Source organism: Myiozetetes cayanensis, unplaced genomic scaffold (genome assembly GCF_022539395.1).
Source record: "Myiozetetes cayanensis isolate MyiCay16 unplaced genomic scaffold, myiCay2020 scf1, whole genome shotgun sequence".
In the NCBI taxonomy this organism is placed as follows: Eukaryota; Metazoa; Chordata; class Aves; order Passeriformes; family Tyrannidae; genus Myiozetetes; species Myiozetetes cayanensis.
This window is the reverse complement of record NW_026086604.1, coordinates 12,388,097-12,405,265: the sequence shown is the minus strand read 5'-3', so window position 1 is coordinate 12,405,265 and position 17,169 is coordinate 12,388,097. Positions and strand designations below refer to the sequence as shown.

The 17,169-nt window shown below is 44.1% G+C and overlaps 1 protein-coding gene across 1 annotated transcript in view; it reads right to left on the bottom strand.

The window, feature by feature from the left end:
- Positions 1–3,084, bottom strand: part of SAMD12 (sterile alpha motif domain containing 12) — a 176,373-nt gene extending 173,289 nt beyond the window's left edge. The window contains exon 1 of the mRNA XM_050305979.1: positions 2,951–3,084. Coding sequence (XP_050161936.1) covers positions 2,951–2,963 — 13 coding nt within the window. The 5' untranslated portion in view covers positions 2,964–3,084. The remainder of the gene's footprint in view (positions 1–2,950) is intronic.
- Positions 3,085–17,169: the final 14,085 nt, after the last annotated feature.

Below are 17,169 nucleotides of genomic sequence, written 5' to 3'. Positions count from 1 at the left end.
TTGTTTCCATAAATAGAGTCCAGCACTCCATACTAAGATAGGATAAAAATAATGAAATTCGAGTAAGATTTCAACAATTTTTGAGATAAAATGAGCAAATTTTTCAAAGATTCTCCACAAAGTATAAGCTACAAAACATTTTCACCTTAGCCACACAGAGCATTTGTGAAAGGAGAAACAAAAGAAATTCTCTGGGTTTGTGGCTGAGGCTGACAAACAAGCAGTTTCCATAGAACAATAGCCGTGGTGGAGCTGGTGGGGCAGCGGATGTCGGCTCCAGCCAGGAACTCCCATGCTCCAGAATCCATGGCTCCCTTGTGCCCCAGGGACCTCTCCACTCCCTGCCAGTTGCATCACAAAGCCAGCCACTTGCAAGTTTACACAAGAAGCCAGTTGGCCCAACCATTCAGCACTCTATAAAAAATTCTGAAAACCCTGGAAGCCCATCCTGGCCAAGATCCTAGCTGACTACTACAGAAACTGGAAGGACAGACAACCTCAGGTTAAACCAGGTTTTCAGAGCTTTCCTCATTTGCAAACGTCCAGAGCTGATGTACAGCAGGTACATCTTGAGATCCCAAGCCGCAAACCAGGAAAACAATTTTTCCAATTAAAACAAACAAATCAAACAGAAGAATAAAAAAACTCAACTGTCTGTGCTTCCTGAGTTCGAGATATTTTAAGTTCAGCAAACTGCCATTTTTCTAGAAAACTATTTAGAAGAAGATTTGATAGCAACTTTACTTTTGACTGAAGTAGGATCTGTACACTGTAGCGATGAGAGCCATGAGGAGCAAGTAACCTCTCAGCTTCCCAAATACAAGTCGTAATGCAATGTGTTCCCTGCCAAAAGTCACAGTTCAGGAACAGAACACAGCTCACTCCGAGGGCTCCAATACAGCAGAAGATGCATTAAGATAAAAGCATGCTTTTAAGCATAGTCACAGAAAGAAACATAGTTCCAACAGAAAACGATGGATAATAAAAGGCCTGAAATGGGCATGCACTATGTTCACACAAAGTAGCCACAGCCACATGGCAACTTGTGCTGAAATAGTGATATTCCTGGGTAAGGGCAACAGAATTATGCAAAGGCCAGAAAGTTCAGAGATAAAAAAACAAAATGGGAGGAATGCAGAACATACAGACAAGAAAGCCTGTTCTGAGACACCACAGCAGGATGCATCCTGAGGGAAGGAAATGGGAAGAAGGAGTTAAAGAAAAAAATCCCAGCTCAGGAGAAGGGAAAAAGCACTGCTTCCCAAAGCTTTAGCAGAGCTTTTCTTCATTAATATTTACAAAGCTTTTAGAGATTCTCAGATGGAAGGCACTGCAGATATGACAGGAATTATTAAGGACCTGAAAAGATCTAGCAAACAGACTGAGAAGGACTCCAAGTAAATAAAGGAGGATGACATTAGCGAGCACACTGAAATAGGGGTTGCTGCTGGCATATGAACCATCTGGTGCATGGCAGTCCATTTCATTTACTTGCTTACCCACTACTGGGCACGCATGCCCAGTTCTTGTCACTATGCTTTTGCCACCAAAGAAGTAATGCTTTTACTCAGGACCACTCACTACCTTCCTCCTTTGTATCATTCCAGTCTTCAAAACTGCCATTCAGTAAAGCAGCCTGTGCATAAGAAATCTGTTTGCCTCATGAAGCGGCTCAGTATGAACAACTTGAGAGGTATATAGATACCTTCGGAGATACAGTGATCTTGTTCACCTTTATTTGAATTTGCATAGGAAGCTGTTTTTCAGGGATGTTAAGCTCCACACTGTGTTCAGGAAGCCTAAGTTTTTGCTGGACTATCATCTGCACTGTTAACTTGGGTACCCAGCAAAAGGCAGCTTCAGCATGATTTTCAGCAATAATGCAAGTGCTTCTGATGGAACTATAGATCTCAGCATAACTGAGAACCAAAGCTCAAGGCAGTGTCAAAATTAACATCCCAAAAATACTGACACATCCCAAATTAAGCACAGGAGAACGGGTCCTATGGCTAGTTTACACACTGGATTTCTTAAACTTTCCCAAGGGCACCAAATAAAGCAAGATGAGGCACAAAACCCAGGACTGTCAATGCCTTGCTCTAAAGCACTAGAAAACTGAGTGAATTTTGGAACTGCACGGCAGCAAAGCAGACCTGCTTTTTCCCATACACCTAGATACCTCTCTCCTGCAACTTCCCAAAAGCCCCATGGAAAGGGAACACGCAGCCAATGTCAGACGGCTGCAGGAGCCCAGCATCAACTGGAAGATCTCAGCAAAGCATCCGCCTTTCCAGGTCTTGGCAGGCATCGTCTCAGTTACCGGGTCCTTCCCCGGGAGCCGGGCACACCCCGCGAACAGCTCACAGCTGCCGGCTGCCCAGGCGCTGAGCGCCTCGGCCCTCGGGCACAGCCCTGCGCCCACGCGGGAGCGACGGGGGCCGCGGGAGCTTCGTGGGCACCGCGGCCTCGGGGCACTTTGGGGATCGGGGCGGTAGCGAGGGCCGGCGGCGCCCGCGGGAACCGGCCGGCGGTGGGGCGGGGGAGGCGCCCGGGGCTGAGCGCGGCCGCCGGGGCCGCTCCGGAGGGAGGCGGCGCAGGTCGGCCGCCCGTGCCGGGAGAGGCGGCACCTCCGGGCCCGCCGGGAAGTTGCCAACCGAAGCCTCCGGGCGGCCCCCGCCGCGGGCGGGGGCGGCGGCCGCGGCCCGGCGGCACCTGGCCCGGGGCAGGCGCGGCGCTGGGGCGGCCGGGCCGAGGGCGCGGGGGGTGCCCCGCAGGCGAGGCCGGGGCGGCGGAGCGGCCCCGCCGGAGGGCACTGCCCTCCTCCCTCCCTGCCGAGCCGAGCCGAGCCGGGCCGGGCCGGGGCGGCCCCGCCGCGGCGCAGGTGAGTGCCCGGGGGAGGAGACAGGGGAGGGACCCCGGGGGCGGCGGGCAGGGGACGCGAAGCCCTTACCTTCCACCGCCATCCTCCCGGCCTCGCATAGTGCGCCGGCCGCCGACCCGGCCCCGGCGGCGCTGCCCCGGCCGCCCCCCCGCCCGCGCGGGCTCCGCTCATCTGCAGCCGCGGCGATCAACCTGCAGCGCTCGCTGACAGCGGGCGGGGCCGCGCCGCGGATCCCTGGGAAACGTAGTCCCGGGAAACGGGCGCCCGGCCAGGCACCGGCTCTCCTCGCCACCGGCGGGGGGCCCGGGGCGGCTCCGCGTGTCCCCGCCGGGCAGGGAGGGCAGCGCGGGGCGGCGGTGAGGGCCGGGAGGGTCAGAGACCCCCAGGAGGTGCGTGTGGGAGAGGGGCTGGGCGGGCACCCTGCCCCGGGAAACTTCACTGCACAGCCCTGGGGTGTTTCTCTCCAGGATTTCAGCCCCCTGGGACATCCAGCCTGATGGTTCCAGGGACTGAGGTGACAGCCCGTTCCGTCCCCGTCCCATCCCGCCGCACTCCCTCGCTGGCCGGAGGAGTTTGTCCACAGGGAAAGACACACACAGAGCACCGGGGACCACCAGTCAGCACCTCGCCCCGGAGGGAGGCCTTCAGTCTTTTCCATTCCCCGTCTTCATCCTGTCCCTCTCTGACAGGTCGTCCAACAAATCCAGAACAACGACGGAGATTCGGGACGCAGGTTAGGGTGCCTTTACTTCAGGTCGTTACAAATCTTACACCAAACAGTCTGGCACCCTCGAGATCTGTCCTGAAACATTGGTTGACTGAAAAACAGCAGTGGGCTAGTACCCTTTTCAGTTTCATTTTGAGATATCAAAAAGGTTTTGAAGATTTTTTCGCTTCAAAAGTAGCCATTTTTTCATTTTAAATGTATCAGTAAATTAATCTTTCCAGAAAGAATTTATGAGTTACTTTACTCACCTAAGTTACGTCATTACTAAAATGAAGATGACAGCAAAGGGACTGAGTATAGAAGGGCAAATACAGATAGGCCATGAAAACATTGCCGCATGTTATTTTTGTTTATTAGCAGTGGCTATTGCAGCTAATAAGTGTTATTTTTGCAAAACAAACCTCCACGAGTTCAAATTAGAGTGCAAGAGCATACAATGTCCAAGTGAATGTGGTACATAAACCCCAGGAATTTTGACGTTCTTGAATTATCTAAAGTAATTAAAAATTGGGTCTTCATTATTTATTTTATGAAGGAAAACCAGAGCCTGTAGGAATGGCCTTAAAGCCCAATATTTTCCTCAAGCCTTCTATTAACCAAGTTTGCCCTGAAGACCTGACTCATTCTTTGTTCTCATAAGCACTTGAACTATTAGCCTTTGTGTTGTACATAAGTCAAGATACAAGCTTCCTGGAGCAGCAGCCTTGTCATTCACGTGTCTGCAAAGCAGGCATACTCACAGTGCATTATAAGTAATAATGCTTGAGAGGACATGCTGGTACTCCCAAGTGCAACACAGTCTCACACCTGATCCCCTGTGCTGGTACAAATGGGCTGGTCTTCACATACTTTCTGCCAAGAAAATAGGATGTTCCTAGGTTTCACAGTTTTCAAACATATGTAATACACACATATAGCCAGCCTTCACTACGTAATAACTTATGTAATTTTGATGACTTTGTATCAAACTTATATATTCAAATATTAATCATTTATTTGACTGTGGCAATATTTGGAGGTATGTTAGAGTAATTACCTGGCTAATGCATATGTAAAGCAGTGCTTTCTTGGTTAGAACGAGTTGGAAGCCATAGAGGGAATAAATCAAACCTCAGAGTTCAAGTGACATGGACATGGAGAACTGGAGTCCTATCCCCATTAGTATGCTGAATTTTTGACTGGTAACTGCATTTCAGCTGTGGGCCCTGAGGACATCCCCAGTGAGTACAATTTTACTAAGCCCTTTAAACAGCCCTGTAGTTCTTAATTACAACTTTGTGCCTGCTGAAGAACAGCAAAATTATGGCTGTGACTAGATAGCAAATGGGACATGACAGGTGTTAAAAGGTGTAGTGTTTGATATCTAGTGTTACATGATAGCTAGGGAAACCTAATATTTAGCTAGAGAAACCTAATATTTAACAGTATCTAAAACCATCAGAAACTTACCAAATTCTGGTCAAAACTAGACAAATTTAATTTACTGTACGTCGCTCATTAGAGAAAAGAGGCTGTGAATTGATTCAATTAATATATGGCAAAGTACAATCTGTTTTGATAAGAGCTTTCAAAAACATCAGTGAGAGTGAGCTAACTTTCTTAAAACACCCTGCAAAATTACAGAGTAGAAAAAGACCATATTTCTCTACTCAGAAAGAGCTCTCTCTTACTTTCTCTGCCTTGTTTTCTTGCTTCCCTTTTTAATTTGCTTCTCTCCAGACAGGTTTCTTCTAAACTTTCTCTTAAAAGCATAGCAAACTCCCTTTAAACAGACTTGGTTTGTCACAGCCAAAGTCAATTTGCTGTCTACTTTGCTCTAGGTCACCAGATGAAATAGGCAATACTGACCAGAGGCTCCTTAGCCATTCCAATTATTTCTGAATAGGACTTCTCCCAGCTAACATCAGAGGAAAGTATTTCCATCAACAGCATTGCTGAACAACAGTTCTGAAGTCTAAACAAGGTGTTAGACTTGTATACTTCGCTACACTATCATCCATCATCATTTTTCTTTTTTATTCCCCTTTCACCTTACAGAAATACAACAGTAATTAAGCTTTAAGCAACCCCTTGTTCTCCTAAGTCCTTTCTGTAAAACAGTGAAATTCTCACTCATCTTCATCTGATGATCTTGTTAGCAAAGTACTTCTGCCATACTGTGTGACACAAGATTTTCAAGCATGATTAATTATTTTGGGTGCCCAAACACATGCACAGTGGCAGCTTTCAGGGACAGTTGAAGAAACATCTGAAAATCATAGACCTCAAATCAGGCACTGGGTGTCTCTAGCAGTGAACAGCAGCACAGCTGTGACTGCACATTTTTGGCTGTGATTTGCATAGCTGAGTGGGCCTAAACTGTGATGGTGGGATTAAACCATTCAGTTTGTCATCAAACTCAACTGTGACTGAAACAGCCCTATCACAGGACCGTACCACCTGCCTAATAACTCAGCATCTGGACTCTTAAGTTGCCTCACATATTCCTGGGAAAGAATATGTGAAAATGAGTGAATATTTCAAAGGTAACCGATGATAAGTACGTTTAGATTGGGAAAAGGTGTGAAAGGAGCATGCGTAGGACTGCATAGATTTGATACTGATGGGGAAGGTGAAGTGGGGCTTTCCACTTCAGTACCTCTGCCAGGACCGAGGGCTGGAAGAGGAAAAGGGAAGGGCTGTATGGTGGTTCAGGCATGCTAAGTACACACCCTAGGCCATGAGCTGCTATTGTTTGGCAACTTAAAACAAGGAAGTTTCATGAGAAACACTACAGTGTAGAAGGTAGGTGGAAATACAGGTGTGGAAGTTGTAAGAAGAGAATTGCCTTCCAATTTCTCTCCCTTTGTCAGAGTCAGCCACACAACTGGAAAAACAGCCTGAGGAATCCTGGGTGTCAGATCTGGAGCGAGAGGAGGAGGGGGTGGAGTTTCTCAGCATTCTCTTTTTTTCTCCAGGAAGTGGCATTTCCTAAGAAACCTGCTGAGTCTCATGCGAATACCTGAAAGGCACACGGAGAAAATGCTGTGTGCATTGCTGCCTTTTTTTTTTTTTTTGTTATAAAAAGGAGCACTTCAGCTCAGCTAGGCATATACAGAGAAAAGGGTAGGAACAGTTTCGGTAAAAGTCCCCTGCTCTGATCCATGGAAACAGAATCTTGTGCTAGTGTGATCCAGCCTTACCACCACAGAATGCACCTAGGTATGGTATGTGTTAAAGTGTAAACAGTAGTATTTACAAGCAGTTTTCTGATGTCTGAGAATGATTCAGATGAGCTATCAGGCAGGCAGGCTGTAATCTGCTCAAAAATAGAAATACGTGTTTAAAATATATGTAATATGTTTTTAAAGTGCCACTAAGGCACTGAAATTGAGGTTTAAATGGTGTAGTAGTCTAATTACATAATTAATATTTTTTGTCTATCGTATTGCTGAAATATATTTCAAGTATTGCTTCTGTCACATACTTACATTTCCCTATTGTCAAAAATATATTGCAATTAATACTACAGAAAGTGCATTTGGAGGTGTGGAAGAGACGCAGAAATAATTACAGGATGTATGCAAGGTATATTTTATCATTACTGTGGCAATTTCTGGTGTTTAATTTTTTTTCAGTATTTGATTTATTTTTAAAGAAAAAAAATACATTCTTAAATAGCCTTATCCTCTGCTCTTAATTTCAAGGAACAGATGGAATTTGAGTGTTAAAATACTCAGAAGATTTATAGAATTTATTATGTTTTACTTCATATGATAGAAAACCAGGATCCATACATGTCAGAGGCAGACAGCAGCATATACAAATGTCACTCCTGCTTTAAGTGTGAGGTTAGTTCCACTGTCCAGTAACACCTATGTCTTATGCACAGAGAATGGTATTGACTTTTGCCATCTTTGAATGACTTTACGGGTTATTTCATGCATTGCTTTGTGGTAAACTATAGAGAATTTTTAAGCAAATGTGGAAACATGCCACACATTTTCCTCCCAAAGCAAGTTTGGGACAACTTTCCCAGCAGTAAAGTCCCAAATCAGCAGTGGGGCTGCAGGCAGAGACCACAGCTGTGGCTGCCTTGGATGACAGCTTTTTGAGTCAGGCTTTTCCAGTTCTGTATGGAGGGACATTGAGAGAAATCAGGCATAGACTGAAAAAAGAGAACTTCAGGCTGTGTATAAGGAAAACCATTTTCACCCAGTGGATAGTCATGGATCCGAGCAGGTTGGTGCTCAGAGAAGTTTTGCAGCCACCATCCTTGGTGATTTCCAAGCTCCCACTGGATGCAGCCCTAAGCAACCTGCTCTGATCTTGCACCTCACCCTGCTTGGAGCAGGAGCTTGGGCTACAGGCCTCCTGAGGTCCCTTCCACCTTAAATCATTCTGTGATCTTTTGAAGACTTTTAGCTACCCTGGACCAGTACTACTAGCTAAAGCAGTGGATTACCTTCCTGCTGACTACTGCTATCATTAACCTCAACCAGCCTTCCTTTCCACTAAAACATAACCTGCCACAAAGCCCGTTGAGTGTTACACCCATCGGTTACCTGCTCTCATTCACTGGTGACTACCCGAACAGTGTGGTAACATGAGGAATTGGGCAGTGTGAGGTGGGAACAAGCAAGTGAGGATAGTGTCACTGATACAGAATCTGGCTGTTTCAACAGTAACCTCAGATGAGTTAGTTTGTACTGGAGATCTGAAAGCAGTGAATGAGATTTGTGGTTTCCTGAAAAATGCTTGTGTCTCTTTTCTGCAGAGAAAGTGAACACACTGAGTGCCCTCCTTGCTCATGATTGCAGGGTGTAAATCACTGAGCATAACCACTCCTCACAAAAAAGGAAAGAACCATACCTAACAGAAGATGTGTATGTAAACAGAACTAGAGAAGCAGTCTAATATAGCAGGTCCACGTTACCAGCTGGCAAATAGTTGAATAAGTTGTTTAAACAGTCCTGACTCCTGCTGCTGTTTGCTGAACTACCTTGATATAGGCTGGAACAATTCAGTGCTCTGGGTAACCTGCAAGCACTGAATTATAGAACCAGTGGGGCTGGAAGGCAGCTCTAGTGATCATCTGGTCTAACACCCTGCTGAGAGCGGGTTGCTGGTCTAACCCCTGCAACTAGATCAGGTTGCTCAGGGTCATGTCTATTCAGGTTTGAATATTGCCAAGGGTGGTAACTCCACAGTCTTTCTGGGAAACTTGCTCCAGTGTTTGATCACTCCTCAGTTTCTTTTTCTATCTAAATGGAATTTTCTGTATTTCAGTTTGTGGCCATTGCCTTGTTTCTTTTCTGTCTCCATCTTCCCCTCACTGTCAGGTATGTATTCACATTGATGAGATGCTTTCAAAGCCTTTTCTTCTATAAGCTGAACAGGCCCATCTCTCTCAGCCTCCTTGAATAAGAGATGCTCCAATACCTTAATCATCTTCATGGCCCTTAGATGGACACACTTCAGCATGTCCAGGTTTCTCTAAATATCAGCACAACTATCCATTATATCAGCCACTCCTCCCAGTTTTTGATTATGAACCCACTTGGTGAAGGTGCACACTGTTCCATCATCTCAGTTCATTAATGAAGATGACAGAAGATTATTGGCCCCTATATCAACCCCTGGAGTGGACCGCTAATGTCTGGCTTCCAAATGGATTTTGTGCTGCTGCTCACAACCCTCTGAGCCCAGCATATCAGCCAGTTTTAATCCACCTCACCAACTACTTATCTAGTCTGTAGTTTATCAGTTTTCCAAGACAGTGTTATCAGACACAGAGTTGAAAGCCAGTCATTTCATTGTAGGAGGGTGTTTTGCTAGTCAGGCTTTATTTCCCCTGTGTAAATTCATTTTTGACCATGGATTCCACTCCAGTGGCATTCCTATCCTAAATATGAGAAATGGTTTCCAGGATTAGTTGCCCCATCACCTTCACAGGGATCAAGGGGAGGCCAACTGATCATTGAAGTTCTCCAGATTTTCCTTGCCCATCTTGAAGGAAGGAGTTACATTTGCTATGTTATGGTCATCAGGAATCTTCCCAAACTGTCACGAGCTTTCAAAGATAATTGAAAGTCATCTTGCAATGGCATCAGCCAACTCCCTCAGCACTTGTTGGGTGCAACCCATCAAGTTCTGTGGTTTTATATATATCCAGTTTGTTTAGATGTTCCCTAACCTAATCCTAATCCAGCCAAAGTTTTGTCTTCCTTGCTCCAGACTTTCTCACTCCTCTCGGGGGCCTAGGGTTCCTTAAAGTTGAGCTTACCAGTAAAGAGGAAGTAAAGCAGGCACTGACTACCTTGCCTTTTCTGTGTCATTTGTCACTAGGGCTTGTTCTCCTTTCAGCAGTGGGCTGATATTTTTCCCCATTCTTACTGTTAGTGTAGATGTAGAGCTCTTCTTGTTGCTCTTCATGTCTGACACCAGATACATCCCCAGGTGGGTTTGGCATTCCTAACAGCATCTCTGCATGCTTGGAAGGTGTCTCCTCCTGAGTATAACAATTTTCTTCTCTGTTGTTTTAAGGACCCTAGATCAGGTCTGCTATGGAATTAAGTCAATTCTGCTTATGTAAGGTCTTTATTTTGGTAATTCTATACTGCTTTTTACTGGTTGAGCATTCAAACCACTCCTGCTACACATTAGACATTGACTAGTGTGTGTACTGATGTTTGTGCTGTGAAACCTTAGTGTGCTCAGATTTGGGTAACACACAGCTCTTCCTGATGGGCAGCTGCAAACTTTTACACTTATGCAAAATAGATTTAAAATTCATATTTGTAGCTTTTGTTACAGGTGTAAATAACTTCTGAGAAACAAAGTTTTAGGTAGCATTATTGTAGCTCTTCTGGGTCTCCCTCACAAGAAACAGGTGAACCTGTGCAGTGTGGGATGTGTGCATCTGTACAGAGCTTGCCTAGAGCATGGTCTGTGTGTGCCAAGTAAGGCTACCACATCCTGAGCATCCTGAGCATAGTGCACTTACAACCAGAACATATAATTTGTAAAATCACAGTATCCCTTCCACACTCAGGCAAAATTATTGGGCGAATGGAAAAGGGACATATCTGGATAATTCCTGATGTAGCCATGAGGAATCTGAAGAACAGAGCTTGGGATCTGACCTTTAACAACAGTGATATTTGCCACCTTGATGCCAGTAGGAAGAAGCTATAAGTAATAATCAATACTGTGTCATCTTTGATATAATAACATACCTAGTGTGATTCTCTGAATGTCAGAGCTGTCATGGTTTAGGCTGAAACCAGCACAGAGCTAAAAAAAAAAATTCGTGTCTCCTTTAAAGTTCTTTTATGTGCTGGACTTGGATGGAAGCAGTTGTGTTACTGCAGAAAATGGTAACTTGATAATGATCAGAGTTGAAAATGTCTTAGCAGGATGACCTTTACCTGCTTATAAATGACTTAGAACAGTGTTGAAAATTTGAAGTGGTTGGCAGTGATTTGTGAGCATTTATTAAGGCAAATCAGATAATTGCATTTAACATCACAGATGGCTTGTATTTTCTAAAGTGTTTTTACTTCAGTGCAATAAGATGACTCAGAAGCTCAGTGGGATATTATGACCCTGATTTTTCATTGCCTCACACCTCATAGAGTGAAATTCCCAGTGTAGAGGAGGTGTAGGTCCACTTCTTAAGGATTTTACACTTTTGCTGTGTAAAAATCAACTGCCAGGAGCAATGCAAAGCATCACAGCTCAATCTTCCACTCACCCCTTTCTTATGCAGCTTTTCCTTAACAGTGTTATGTTTTGAGATCGTTTGTGCAGCATTACTTTACATTTTCATTTTGTACTCTACATGCTTTTACTACCCAGAGGGACAAGGGAATTCATAACAATCCAACAGAACATTAAAATGTCCCTGGCATCCTGGAAAGAACACCTATTCCACATTCCTAAAGGTCTTCCAGTTATTTCTGAACAGACTATTTTTTTTGCTTTTTAAAAGAAAGAGAATTCCCCATGTATTCCAAGTACAAGAACTCAGAGCACTGTTCCATATGGGCAAGCAGAACATCTACTATTCCTTGGCAGAGGGGCAGTAGCACTGGTCTGCTTCCTCTTGGCAGGGAGCAGGAAGGGTAGGATTCTGAACATTATTTATCAATGCATCAAACACTCAATAAACTGCCTTTCCTAGAAGTCAACAAAGTGAGGAAAAACAGCATTTGTTGAAGCTGCTTGTCTTCCTCTCTCCTGGTGGCAACAGTAGCTCAGGTGACCAATGAGCTTAAACGTGTAACTCATTGGGGACTAAGTTCACAGAGAGAAATCTTACTGTCACTGACTACTCACCTTATTTCATTTGTCCTTGAACAGAAATGGTCACAAATAGCAAATGGGTACATACTTCTCTGGAGTCCCAGCCTTAAAACTAGGGTTATTTCCTAGGAAGATTTTTTTGCCATGATTGGAACACAGGAGCGCTTAAAAGACAGTGAAAACTACTGCTATTTGCAGCAGCATAACAAAACTATAGTATTTCTGCAGTGAGGCACCACTGCATGCCAAGCAACATCACTCCAGAAACAGCATTATCCAGAGAATCTGAAATTGTCTCTGCTGGAATGATGACAAAGAATAAATAGTTTCTCTCACTGACACTTTCAGCACCTTACAATGATCTGCAGTACAGGCTAACAGTGGAGCCTGCAGCTAGTATAGACCTCTACCGTGTAAGCTGAGGACTAGAAGCACTGACCGGAGGCAAGGTTGTGAATTACAAACAAACCACAGAGTGAAGGCATGCACAGGTTTTGTCTATGCATATGCGTAGCTCAAGCTGCTGGTGCAGTGGGGATACATCAGCTGGAATGACAACAAGTAATTAACGGTCTGTCCAGCCACTCTGCTAATCTAATCACTCAGCACTGCTAATCAAATCACTCCAGTAGCTGGAGTGGTGTTTCCTGAATGCCAGTGCTCCCTAAAGCTAAGCTAAGCACAAGTGAAGTCATTTGGGTGCATTAAGTTAAACTAATGGTTGCAAATGAAGATGAGCTTTGGGAGTGCCAAGTCCTCAATTCCTGCTTTCTCGCACCCACAAAGCGTCATCTCAGGAAAGTGAATGGAGTTGTTTTAGAATAGGTTGGGATAGAAGCAGGATGAGGATCCAAATGTATTACCTAGCATGGTTCAGTTGACCCACAGTTCAGAACAGAAATCTCTGTTCACACTGGCTGAATTGGCTGTATGTAGGTCTTGCTGTCAGTGCTAAGGGTAGGTCACAGACTGCTGGAGGGAGGTAAATAACCAAAATAATGTCCTATGATACTTATTTTCCTGATCTATTAGGAGAAAAGACCAGTTTGGGGAAGAGCTCATAGCTGTATGCCCAGCTTAGATACTGCTGCTGCCCAAGCAGGAACTGGGATGTGAGGTGTTGGTTTCTGGGGGAGGAAGTGCACCTTTCCCATTGTCACCCAGCAGAAGCAAAAAGCCCAGCTCTCTGAGGCTCTTCTGAGCTGTCACTCCAGCTCTCTGGCCCCTTTTCAAGCTTCCCTGTGCCAAAGAAGCTTGCTGTCTCTCTGTCTGCCCCCAGAGTTATGTGGAGGTGAACATGATCTTTTTGGGGACAGGGGGAGGAGGTTCCTTCAGTGTTGTTAGTGAGAGAACATGACATTCTTCGATTTCCACAATCCCTTGATGTTTTTCTTTGTTAACCCAGCATTTTATGATAACCGCAAAACCCATTGTAAAGTTGTTATTTTGCCACCCTAGAGATAAGCACAAAATAAGTTGTAAGTTATTTTGTGCTCCTCTTGGCAAGTGGCTTTGCATGAACTACTGAGAAGCCTTGGGGAAAAGAAGGGAAAAAAAGGAAATTATGGAAGACAGCAGTGCCAAGCAGCATTGCAGGCTGAGTACATTATTTAAGTGCCCTTGCAGGCATTATGCAGCTGTACCAAACTGGGTGAAGGTGTCTCTGAGTGCCCTGCTCTGACACCTTGCCATGGAGAAACTCTGGAGCATGCAGTAAGCTCAGAAATGCATGTGGTGTTTGTGACTCTATGTGTAAGTGTTCCAGCATCAGTTCAGCTGTCTAAACACAAGTGTCTGGTGCCCTTCGAGATTCTTTCAGTGACATCTCTGACAGTCATTGTGGTGGACTTTTCCATCACAATTGTCTTCCTACTGAGCAGCAGGAGCTGTGTGACTGTCCTCTAGGGCTCTGGGGTTTAGGCCACACCCAGCAGTTTTGTGCTTACCTTTGATGTCCCAGCTGCACGGAAATGCCTGCCAGGAATAACAGAGAGCTGGGAACAGCTCAGCCCTGTCTTCCTCAATCTCATGTGGAAGGTGCTGGGCCTTCAGCCTTGTCAGCCTGCACTCCACCCAGAGCACACTGCAGAGGAGCTGAGTGTGTTCGGTGTGGAGCAGCACATTCCATGAGGTTGTGCACCAGCAAGACCTGCTGGACGTGGCGGTGCACAGGGGCACAGTTCTGACCCATGCTCAGTCCTGGTGAATACGCTCTGAGCACAGGTGTGCAGACCAGGAACAAACTGCAGTCACGGGGATGCTCTTGGTTCAACTCATGCATTTGAGGGAATTGTAGCCTGAGCTGGAGTTACTGGTGTGATTTCTGAGGGCAGTAAGCAACCATGCTCTGAGCCTAATGGCTTTCACTGCACTATTTGTGCAAGATAACAGGCAAAAGTGACCTTTAACTTTGTGTCTTACGGGTGTCTTACAGGTGAGAAATCTGTGTTTTCTCTTAAGACTGCTACTGCAAGTTATTTTTAAGAAAGTAAATTGTAATGGACTTCATTATTTTTAACACACAGGAAGAAATCAAAGCACAGTCTTTTAGTTATGCTTTTATTTTTCCACTTTATTGCCTTTTTTTCTAGTTTGAACATATCTGTTTTACAAGCCTACAGCAGCAGAAATCTGAGTTATGTGACAGAACTACAGATTTCACATATGACTTTTTCAACCTTTTCCCAAATAAGAGTGAAAAGATTTTGTAATACAAAACAGCCGTGTAAGGGGTTTAATGTTTCTTTTTCCTCTCAACTGCTCCAAAAGATCTTTTCAAAGAGTTTTCTTTTAATTGAGTCTGGAAACCTTCCACTTTTAATGAGAACTTACTGACACCTAATTGCCATTTGCCTCCTTCAGTTTCTCTTATAAGACTGCTTCATTTTTCCTTTGTGCTCTGAACTTCTCTGTAACTGCTGCAGTTTGTACTCCAAGTGAATTCTTGAGTCTTTGTGATATAAGTTTAAGTCCTTTATTCAGTATTTCACCTCGGCCTATTCCAGAACTACACTAAAAAGCTTTCAGAGCTAAATACTTATTAGCCACAGAATGTAGATGCCAGATTCCTACCACAACATGGGTGATCTTGCCAGTGTACCTGTTTTACAAGTGTCTTGTCTTATCTGATGACACTGAAAGACAAAGAACGACACAGCAATATGGTGTGAGAGAAGTACTGCGAAGCTCACCATTGAAGAAATACATAGTATCTTCCACAAAATTAGCTGTACCCTTTCGTTGCACAAGGCTTTGCCTTTAATAAGGCCTCCAGAAGAACTATCAATACTGCTTTGTGGTGACCTTCTGCCTCGTGGAGAGTTCACCCTGTGTCAGAAGCAAGGAATCTTTCACTGACTGAGGGCTGAATAGGTCTTTCAAAAATGTTTGGCAAACCCCATTCTAACATACCTTTACTGTTATGCCATAAAAGGCTTTTATAGAAAGTCTCTAGTGAAGACTTTCCTGCTTTCCTGCAGTTAATTTCAAAATTCCACTGACATTTTCAAGTTCTCTGGATAGCCTGAAGGTAACCTTCCAGTTGCGCCCCTGCATCGTGATTTTTTTCCTTTAGAAGAAGTTCAGATCCCAAGACAGTGAACTGTAATCCTTGGTCAGATGTTGGTTGATTCTCTGAGATTTTCTTCCTGGCTGAAATCAGCAGAAAGAAAAGAGAGCTACAGCAGCAGGTGCAACTTGTGGCAATCATGCTACTTCTGGTCATTTCCTACCAAGAGTAGAGCAGCGGTTTGAAGTGGTGCATCAGGTCATGGGCCTATCATGTCAATTGTGCTCTGAAGCTTCTAAGTTAAGGTGGAAGGGTGATGTATTGGTCACTGCTGTCTTCTTAAGAATTCTGTGAGTAATTAAATATTTCATATTAATTCAAACTAGGCCATCCAATACATGCTCCACTGTCAGGTTTTTCTTCTGAAAATGAGTTGAGGTTTAGCATGAACCAACTGTACATAGTTTGTGTGGCAATTTAATGGAATAACAAGATAGTGAGTAACTTCACTGCACAACTGCATTTGGGGCAAATCCATTTGCAATCTCAAATTAAGGTGTTTAGCATTGTTAGGCCATCTTGTTGCCAGAAAGCCACCTAACCTCTGTGGAATCAGATGTGATAGAGACTCTCTTTCAAATAATTACACTAACAATGCCAATACTGTCAACAGTTACCTGTCATTGTCTAGACAGCCGGTGAAAATAAAGATGGGTGAAACATCTATCCTGTGTTCTGATGGGCTTTCTATGTCAGTGAAGATCTGAATTTGTGACTGTAAATTCAAGTTATCTCACTGACCATTAGGCATTTTATATTTCTGCTCATTTGAATCCCTCTGTTGTTCACAGAAGAAAATAATCTGTATGCTGTTTGCATCTATGGCTTGAGGGGTAGTTTCTCTATTTTTATGTACATAAGTCTTTCAAGAGCAATATCCTCTCTCTTGGTTTTATTAAGTGTTCTTGCCTCAAATATAGTGGCCTTACTGTTATCCCAAAGGGCTTAAGTAAGCAGAGCTCTGACTTCATAGTCTGAGGCATCAGGAATCAGAGTTGCAGTAGCACAAAGTGAAATACAGTAGGTATTGTGCTACTTATGATCCAGGAATTCAATGTTTCTGTGGGTTTCTGCAGGGTCTGCCCAAGGCAGGCTTGAAATTCTCTCTTGAAGTGGTGCTGGTCTACACCTCAAGCAGCTATAAGGACAAAGTTTCTTTAACAAAATGCAAGAAATAAGCCTATGTAAAACAGTATTCCTTTCATTTTTCTGGCAGTTCTAAACTTTGATACCTGGAAACTATGTGTTTGTAATGTCAAAATCAGATTCTTTTCCCACTGGGAAAATTACATTCCTGAGAAAAGATGACTCTCTCCATCCAAAGTGCCATCTGGCAAAGTTCAGCTTGTGTCCTGCTGAGTTGGTGTAGGATAAGGTGATTGGTGCCTCTACTGCTTGTTCTTCTGTATTCCTTATGAGTAAAGTAAAGTAAAGTAATAAAATAGAGTAAAATAAAATAAAATTAATTGGCATCTAAGCAATTCTGGATTTTGGGCAAATTAATGAAAAACTTGGACACCATTTCTAAGAAGTATTCAAATAATTGCCCTGAAAGGCTGTACAATTAGTTAAATTTAAAATCTTGTCTGTGAACAAAGAGGAAACACACCTTTTTAGTAAATTCAGGAATTTATGTTTTGACATTAGAAATGTTAATAGATTCATCCAAGAATCACTGTTGACCTAGATTTAAGTATTGCAGAAAAA